The 9,882-nt window shown below is 39.4% G+C and overlaps 1 protein-coding gene across 1 annotated transcript; it reads right to left on the bottom strand.

Annotated features, from left to right (window-relative positions):
- Positions 1 to 7,986: 7,986 nt before the first annotated feature.
- Positions 7,987 to 8,871, bottom strand: LOC105997019 (putative vomeronasal receptor-like protein 4). The gene has a single exon (XM_013031292.1). The coding sequence runs from the start codon at positions 8,869 to 8,871 to the stop codon at positions 7,987 to 7,989; it is 885 nt and encodes a 294-aa protein (XP_012886746.1).
- Positions 8,872 to 9,882: the final 1,011 nt, after the last annotated feature.

A 9,882-nucleotide genomic window follows, 5' to 3' on the forward strand; every position in this document is an offset into this window, starting at 1 on the left:
TTTTTTTTTTTGGGAGGAGTTGGAAAAATCCTGTATCTCCCTTGTGTCCGTAACCAGCCTCTTGTTGGAGTCTCTGGTCTGCTTGTGGTCCTGTGGCTTGGTTGGTTTCTTAAATCAGTTTGTTCGAACAGTCAGTAATATGCTCTGCTTTACCCAGGATTGGCGATCCTCCTCCCAGGCTAGTTCATTGGGAGACAGATCTGCTTTGAGTATCACAAAAGAGGGGCATGCAGCGATGAGGCGAGGTTCTGGTAGCTTTTCCGGGGCTGGTTTGTGAAAACCTCACAGAGCCCGGCCTGGATCCATTCTCAGGGTTTCTGTTTACTGATTTTCAATTGCTTGTTGAGGCTGCTAGAGGGAGGGGCAGCCTCTGGCTCTGATTACCCAGTGAAGAAACCCACTCCTGGGGCTGGCGCCCGAGCTGGGTGACTTTTCCCTGGGTGGAGCTGAGTCTGGCAGGTCACTTCGCTGTTAAGTTCTTGTGACCTGCTAAATGACTCGTTTTATTCCAAGGCCTGAGCTGGAGCTAGCAGCTCCGCCGAGCTTTGTCGGTTTACAAGATGGAGATCACCGGTCTTGGGGTGGGGGAGGGGTGGCCTTCCCTCCTCTGCTTCCTGAGAAGAAGTGAGGACGTCGGGCTTCTACTCACGCCAAGGCTTAGTTCCTGGGTCGTCTCTGGTCTGCAAACGGCAGGATGAAGATGTCCACTCCTTGTCGGTTCTTGCTGGTGTTGAGTAGAATACGCTGGCCTGCTGCATCTGGCTCCTTCGTCCTGTACTCTCTGTTGCAATGAATACATTTCTTATCAAGCATTGATGCCTCCTCCTCCTTTGTTTCCCTTTCCCATCCCTTCCCATGATCCCCCACCCTGCAAGGCCCCCTTCTACCCACCACAAGGGCGAAAGTTGTAAAGTTTGTATTCGACATAATGACTTGTACATCTCATTGTTGCACTGGGTCCACCTGCATCCCTATTTAAACAACTTGTTTTTTCCCTTCCCCTTCACAAATTATACCAACATCAAATACAGTGAAAGAGGGGTTATACCGAGAGGGGAGGGACATACAAAGCAACAAAGAAATTATCTTATTAATATGTTAGAAACAATCACAAGAAAGAAAAACCATTTGAATCCTTATCTTGGGGTTCATTTCAATTAACTGCTTATCTGACCATTTCTGCTTGTCTCAGACATATACTAGTTATTGCAAATAAGGGAAACCATGGGACCTGTTTCTTTGGGCCTGGACTATTTCACTTAATATAATTTACCAGCACAGCTATGTTTATTGCAGCATTATTCACCATAGCTAAGATATGGAACCAACCCAGGTGCCCCTCAGTAGATGAATGGATGAAGAAAATGTGGTATCTATACACAATGGAATTCTATGCCTCCATCAGAAAGAATGGCATTGCCCCATTTGTTAGGAAAATGGAAAGACTTGGGCTTTTATTTTTAAATAGCCTTTGTACAAGGTGAAGGACAGAGGTCTAATTTCAAACTCACACATGTGGATAACCAGTTGTCCTGGAACAAATTGTTAAAAAGACTGTCTTCTCCAACATAGGTTTTAGGGTCTTTTGTCAAAAACCAGGCAACTCTAGGTCTATGGGTACATTTCTCAACATTCTATGCTATTATTTTCTGTTTCCCTTTCATTCTGGTTCTGTGAATTCCATTTTGTTCCCATGTCATTGTTTGTCTGCATGTCTGTTTGTGCCATTACTAAGCTTTTTTCCTTATTTAGTCTTAGTAGTCCAATTCTAACTCAGCATTGCTGTTGGTCCTCAGGTTTGTTCTTTTTGAGTTCTGTTGTGAATGCCACATGAATTTTAAGACTGAGTTTTCTATTTCTATGAAAAATGACACTGATGTTTTGATGTGGATTGCAGTAAATGTAGATTAGTTTCAGTAATATAGCCATTCCCTCCACATGACTTCTGCCAATCCAGGAGCATGGAAAGTCTTCATCTTCTATTGTCTTCTTCAAGTTCTTCCCGCATGGTTGTGTAGTTAAAATTATATGAGACTTTCACCCCCTTCAATTTATTCCCAGGTATTTGGGTGTGCTACTGTGAGTGATATTGTTTTCCTTCCCTTTCTTAGCATGATTATTGATGATATTGAATAACTACAGAGATGATAGACATATTTGTCTCACTCTTGAGTGTTTTCTACACTTAGTCAAATATTAGCTATAGGTATATTATATGCAATCATTATTATGTCACAGTACATCCTTTCCATTCCTATTTTTTCACAGATTTTATCATGTAAAGACAGTAAATTTCATTGGAAGCTTTTTTCTGTATTTATTGAGATGATTATGTGTTTTTATTCATTATTCTGTTTATGTGGTACATTATGTTTATGATTCCATATGTTTGAAAAATCTTTCCTTCATTAGAATGAAACCAGTTTGACTATACTGTATGGTTTACAAAATTCATATTTGAGCTACCGTTTATGTGTAATACAAGGATGTTATGTGATATTTCCATTCTTGTGCAGAGTGCACTTGGAACAAATTCAACCACTTCACCCCTTCTATTTTCCTTTCTCTATGGGCTTTTTGATAGGCTGTTTTTCAAGTATTTTATCGACAATTTTCACTTATGGGCATGAGTGAGATTTTCTATACATTTGTGGTTTCATTTCTATTTGATTTAATCATTTTCTGCTTCCTTCAATGATTCACTGATCATTCAAAAATGTGTTATTTCTTCTGCATGGTTTTGCATATTTCTCTTGCTGCTGAATTCCAGGTATACTCTATTGCAGTCTGATAAAATCCAGCAGCTCATACTCCCAGATACTTGAGAGTAAGGCTTTTGAAAAAGGGTGGTAGGATTTCCTAGGCAAATTTTAGCGAGAATCAATCTATTCAGCAAGCTGGGCTTTGTGCTGCAGGTGTGCACTCACAGGTAAGTGGGAGGCCATATGTAAAAGGATGGCTATTTGAGGCTAGCTTACAAGGTGGGGTGGGGAGGGGAGGGGAGGGAAGATAAGGGATGAAAGCTTTTATATAAAATTAAAATTAAAAAAGGGCTGAGATATGGCTTCAGTGATGGAAGGCCTGCCAAACAAATATGAGGGTCTGACATAAAACTCCAGTGCTGAAAAATATGATAAGATGTGTTTTTTTTTGTATCTGTGATGACTGGCTTTATCCCATAAATTTGGTCTATTTTGTGAACATTCTATAAGCTGCTTAGAAACATGTGTCTTGTGGGTGTGTATGATAAAATATTCCACACATGTCTTTTAGGTTAATTTGACTGACAGCACTGAAATCTACATCCCTACTCCTTGTTACCAGAGTTGTTGAAGTTTCCATTTCCAGATGTTCAATTTATTATTTTTGCTACTGTGAAGTATCACTAAGAGGAGGGCTTAGTGTAATGAAAGTGGGGGTGTATGTTAGCCAATGGAGTTTTGTCTCATATCCAGGATTTGCTTCAAATATTTTGTGTTTTTGCTATTTTGAGGTTTGATCTTGGGGTCTCATGTTTGCTAGGCAGAGGCTTTACTACTAATCCATGCCTGCTGCCCTTGTGTAAACACTGGATTTTCTTTATTAAAGTCCAGAACCAATCTCTGTGTTTTTCTGTCTCTCTTTTCTCTCTTCCTTCCCTCTCTCTCTTTCTTCCTCCCTCCCTACCTTTCTTCCTCCTTCCCTCCCTTTTTTCCTACCTCCTTTTCTTCTCCCTCCCTCCCTCCCTCCCTCCCTCCCTCCGTCTCTTCCTCCCTCCCTTCCTTCCTCTTTCTTTCTTTCTTTCTTTCTTTCTTTCTTTCTCCATTCTACATCATTTTGAAGCAGTTTGCTCTTTAAAGCTAAAATAGTTTTTTTTTTACTTTTTTAAATTTAATTTTATTGTAATGATGCTGTACAGAGGAGTTACAGTTACCTGAGTAAGGTAATGAGTACATTTCTCTTTTTTAATTTAATTTTATTTTATTTGTGAACATACTGTACAGAGGGGTTACAGTTACATGGGCAGGATAATGCGTACAGTTCTTACCAAGCATTGCATCCTCCTCCTTTGTTTACCCTAGTATATTACACCTACATATAATAAAAAAAAACTGAGGCACAAAACTGTTATTCAAAAGTATTCAAATGTAACTTAGGATCTCAACATTCAGATTAATAAAGAATTTATTCTGAGAAGAAGTATAAAGATTAGCATAACCAAGCTATTTCACTGCACTGTTAGAAATATATGAACTTATCATTTTTGTTTTATATTTGAATGAGCATATATTCATAATACCAAGGGATTTCATTGTGGTGATTGCATACATGCACACCGCGTACCTCTAACCAGCTCACTCTGCCCATTTTGTTTTCATTCCGACCTTGCTTCTGCTCCCATCTTCAGAGTGTTGAGGAATTGTTTTCTGCCTCACTGGCTTTTATTTCTCCCCCTTTCTGAATACATATTTGTCTATGTATGTGTGACATTCTTCACTCCCCTTCACTCCTCAGTATACTTTCTTTTTCCCCTCTACCCTACTACCATTGTTCTACCCTAGATAGTCTTTTGTTTTTACTTGGGTACCATGGTTATGAATGTGATTACCATCATCATTGTAGGAGAAGCTGCTGTATTTGATTTTTTTTTATTTAACTGTTATTGTAAAGGTGATGTACGCAGGGGTTACAGTTACATAAATCAGGTAATGAGAACAAAAGAAAAGAACCTGGCCCTTGCACCCTGATGCTTCCACTTATACCTTCAAGGTGGCTTGTATTATGGCATGTTCCACATGGTTGAGATAAGATCTTGATAACTTTTTTCCTGTCTGACTCAGTCCAGAGACTTCTCAATCTAGGTCTCTTGAGTAGCTAGCATTACAGGTGTGAGCCACTAGAGCCTGGCTATGTGTAACAATTTAACTCACCTTTCTCTCTGTCTTCTCTATGTGTTAGCATTAGAATTTATGATCGTAAAAGTGACTTAGGTTTCCTAATCTCAACTCCATTTTTTTTTTGGTTGTGGGGCTTGAACTCTGGGCTTGGGTGCTGTCCCTCAGCTCTTCAGCTCAAGGCTAGTGCTCTACCAGTTGAGCCATAGCACCACTTTCGGTTTTCTGAGTGTTTTCTCAGTGATAAGAGTCTCATGGGCTTTCCTGCTTGGGCTGCCTTTGAACTGTGATCCTCAGATCTCAGCCTCCTCAGTAGCTAGGTTTACAGGCATGAGCCACCAGCCCGTTGCTTCCTAATCTCAAATCTACTATCTGAAAGAAAATGTAATAATGCTCAATTAAGGAAGTTAAGTGTCAGACTCTTTTTCAGTAATTTTTGTTACCGTCACATATTGGGGACTTAGTTGGGGACCTCTTATTTGACCTTATTTCCTGTAGCATAGAAGAAGAAAAGCCTGTCACAGGAAAACTCTGAAACTAAGATAAACACCATACTGCACATCTCCAATCACACCATAAACTTCACAGAGTATGACATGATAACATTAATAACACCAATTTTGTGTGGGTATAATGCAAGCCAAACACACAAATAGATACAGAGTCAGAACAAAACATGTAGATGAGGCAGTCTTAACAATGGAATGAAGAGTGTTGGGCATTTGAGTGCTGGTTTGTGAGGAAGATACAGTCAGCAGCTGGCCTCAATCCCGACATTTTCCCAAACAAAAGACTTCGGGTATAAAAATGGTGGAAAATTTAGCAAAAAAAAATGTATTAAAGAAGTCATAAAAAGTATTTTTAACTATTTAATACTAGAGTCTGCCGTGGACCGGGTTCTGTCGGGATGACGGAGGACACATAGGGGAGGAACTGGAATAGGTGGGGAGATAGCAAACAGACAACTCACGCACATTAGGAGTGGATGCTGAGTGCAATTTTTTTTTTTTTGGTCAGTCGTGGGGCTTGAACTCGGGCCTGGGTGCTGTCCCTCAGCTCTTCAGCTCAAGTTGAGCGCTCTACCACTTGAGCTATAGCGCCACTTCTGGTTCTCTGGTGGTTTATTGGAGATAGGAGTCTCACGGTCTCTCTTGCCCGGGCTGGCTTTGAACTGCGATCCTCAGATCTCAGCCTCCTGAGTAGCTAGGATTACAGGTGTGAGCCACCAGCGCCCGGCTTGAGTGCAATTTAATGCAGTGGATAACAAACTTTTATAGCAAAAAGTCTCCATAAGAAAGGGCAAAAGGTTACACAATCTTGCTACAGGGCTTCATTCTTGGATGGTCACCAGCTGCTCACCTGAAAGAGCAAAAGTTTACACAATCTTGCTGCAGGGCTTCATTCTTGGGTGGTCAACAGCTGGTCCCCTGAAAGGCACTTGTTTCCGGCTTATCTCTAAGAAATATAATGGGTTTCAATGTTTGTCACCATCTAACCATTACCTTATTTCTATAGAGGCCTTAACTGTCCCATAAGATCTTTCCTGTTCCTTCTTTAATAGTAAGGTCACAGAGGCCTAGATCTAGCAAGTCTTAGTAAATGAAAGAGTGTAACAGGAAGTTCTTTCTCCTAAGTAGTTATCTCAGCAATTGCCATACATTCTTTCTGTTCTAGCCATGCCTACAGCTTCTTGTAAATCTCTTACAGACAATTCCTTCTGCTGAAGTGACTTTGTGAAACCCCCAATACTTTTATATTTGCTTATGACTTGTCTACTAGCCTCCATAAGAGGGGTTTCAGGTTAGCACTTAATTCTGGTGAGTTAATCATATTTTTAAGACACTCATCAGGTATTGGAGTCATCAACACTCTTAAGAAAGAGCTTTGAATAAGGGAATGTTGACAATGAGTAAGTACTATGAACAGCAGAAACAGTAAAAGATTAATAGACACTCTTATATAGTGAGGAAAAGAAAGGCAGAAACACATCTTTCCCAGGGTCTTGCCAGCCTTTCCAGGAGGTAGGCCTCTTGGAAGCCCCATTCTCTGAGGTAGACTTCGGTGAAGTCCCAATACTTGGAGATAGGTCTCTGTAAAGCCCCATTCTCTGAGGTAGATTTCGGTGAAGTTCGAATACTCAGAGATAGGTGTCTGAAGCCTCTTTCTTAGGTCTGATAGATGGTTTCCCATGCTAAGCAGACTCCACTGGAGTAAGCGTGGCAAGAGTCTAAGGCTGTGTCAATCAGTGCCAATATTTTCTATTATGGATATGTGAAATGAGTGAAACAAGTTATGTATTCTTAAATATGAGTGACTTTTGAGGGCTCACACCTGTAATATTAGGTAGTCAGTAGTCTGAGTTCTCAGGGTGGTAGTTTAAAGCCATGAATGTCTGTGAGACTCTTATCTCCAACTAAACATCAAAAACCTGAAAGTGGAGCTAGGGCTCATGTGGTACAGCACTAGACATGAGCACAAAAGCGTAGGACAGCACCCAGGTACTTGAGCTCAAGCCCTAGCAATGGCACCCCTACCCCCCAAAATGGTTGACATGATATATTATAATGATAACTATGCATTCTATACAAATATTTTTTTCATTCCAAAAGAAATAAACAAAAACAAACCTGTGAGAAGGTATGAGAGGAGAAAACTGGTAGAAAGTAAAGGAAGGTGTGACGTTGTTCAGAAAAAAGAAATGTACTCATCACCTCACTTATGAAATGCTAGCACCACTGTAAACACATTAATAGTAACAATAAAATTATTTTTGAAAACACAAAGTGCTTCACAAAAATAATCAATCCCAGATGTTTTGTCAATTACTAAAGACAGACTGCTCATTGAGCAGTGTAAGAGCACTAATCAGTGAAATCTTTAGACAAATTTCTATTTGTTTCATTTTCATTTATTTGTTTAACATGCATTGAATTCACAAATTCTGGAAACATGTGATGAAATTCTCTTGATTATGACCCCACTGACGTAATTTCTTTCAAAAGAGGGCCAGATTCTGTTTCAGTAACACAACCAAACAGAAAAAACAGAAAACAGGAAATCTATGTGAGCAGTAAGTCAATGATATGGAACTTTCGTAAATGGGTATTCTATGCTAACATTGAGCCAGATTTCCATCTCTGGAAATCAGTATAAAGGGACAGAGAATTACATAACCAACTTTCAGAAATTCTTGAATATTTTTCATCATGGAATTATTCTCTATTAAGGAATTTAAAAGTAGAGAAAAAGCACATTCTGTCCAGTAAAAGAAAAGAAAACAAAGCATGAGAAAGAGAACACTGTAAACAGCTTTCACCTCAGGAGAAGTTTTGTAGAGAAAGTTGGAATTCTGCAGGTAGAGAACACGCTGGTGGTGCTTGTGGAGAAGAAATACCATGTAGCCACTGGCCACACCCAAGATACCCTGAAACACAGCATCCCTCAAGACCATGAGGATAAGAAAAATCCATCTAATTATCAAGTTATCTGGTACAAAATAGCAATAGGTGTCACTTACACTAGGTTGTGATATGTTCATACTGCTGATATTTTTTATGTGGAATAGTAAGTTCATGCTTATCAAGGAATTGAGAATCCAAAAGAACAGCAATGGGAGAAGGATATGCCATGAAGATTGAAGCTTTAACTTTCTCCAAAAAGATTCTCTGGGGCTGATGGTGATGGCCTGGACCAGGGTAAGGAGACTGCTGGTGCAGATGGAAAGTCCTCGAGTCACTCTCTCTAGGTAAGCAGACATCACACAACCTATATCCTCTAAGAAGTTCTCCATGCCAAAGGCTGCTACTGTCGTTGGTATCACTTTCGAAAGAAGCATTATGATGTTAGTAAAAGCCAAGTGGATGAGTACAATGTGTACAGATTTCTTCTTGGAACCTTTAAACATGTGCATATAATTCAAAAGAATAAAGGTGTTCCCTACAATGCCAAGTCCAGATATAGAAAGGAAGATGGTTGCCTTGAAAAAACTCAAAGACATAGTATACTTTATAGGCAGAGAATCTTGGATCCAGCCAACACCATATTTAAGAAACTGTTAGTAATGACAATAGGCATCTGCAAAAAAATCACATATTTTGCAGTGTAAGACACATTCATGTTCTATGAAGTGGTTTTTCTTTTTTCTAAAGGACTCTATTTTGTTCTACATGACACTGTGTAGAAATGTTTCAGTATAATCTGACATGCCTTCTTGAAAAATGTTTACCAATCTAAACTTTTCTATGTATGATTGAGTTTATAATAGCAAAAACCTATCTACTTCATTAAAGCCTGCACATTTAACATATCCAAATCAGAGTGACAGATGGAACTTCCAAGCCCTTTAACTAGACCTTAACTGTTCGTTTTTAAAAAAACTTTCTACCTAGTGTATTCCCCTCAAACATTTCTAGACACCTTGCTTCATGCAACTCCCTGAAAGTTCTGAAATCCTATTGTTTCAACATTTCAATGCTTTTCAATAACTTCCACAGTAGCTCTTGTTTTCTTAAATATGCTTGGCCTACTTACATTTTGCGTCAAAGTTTAACTTTGATGCCTATACCTTAAGAGTTTTGTGTTTCCTCAAATGATTTTAAGGTTTTTACTGCTGACAAATATTCAGTGGATTTTGGGTCCACAATATTAGGTTAAACTGTGTTGTTACCTTTTCAGCTATGATACAGCACTTAAAACTGAATCAGCCAATCGAGTTTTGGTCATCAAATGTCAGAGTGTTAGAACCCCTCTGCACCAGGTAGAAGGAGTGCCCTAGAAGAACTCTGGATTAGTGCCTAAGGGTCATTAGGAGAGGATTAAATTCCCATTTTGTGCCCATCAGGACCCCCGAGAAAAGCCTGATTCATTTCTGCATTTGCTGATATTTATCAAGGTAGTTCAGGGGAAGGGGGTTACCTAGGTATTGTGTGCTGTTTTAAGTTGAGAGCTGTTTTTTTTAGCAATACCTAATGTAGACTGTGGGTAGTTAAGTCCATTGGGGGAATTATTG

The sequence above is a fragment of the Dipodomys ordii genome, unplaced genomic scaffold (genome assembly GCF_000151885.1).
Source record: "Dipodomys ordii isolate 6190 unplaced genomic scaffold, Dord_2.0 Scaffold138, whole genome shotgun sequence".
Taxonomy (NCBI): Eukaryota; Metazoa; Chordata; class Mammalia; order Rodentia; family Heteromyidae; genus Dipodomys; species Dipodomys ordii.

What these genes read in the sequence shown, in the direction of transcription:
- LOC105997019 (XM_013031292.1), bottom strand. Translation starts at nt 8,871, where the DNA reads ATGTCTTTGAGTTTTTTCAAGGCAACCATCTTCCTTTCTATATCTGGA.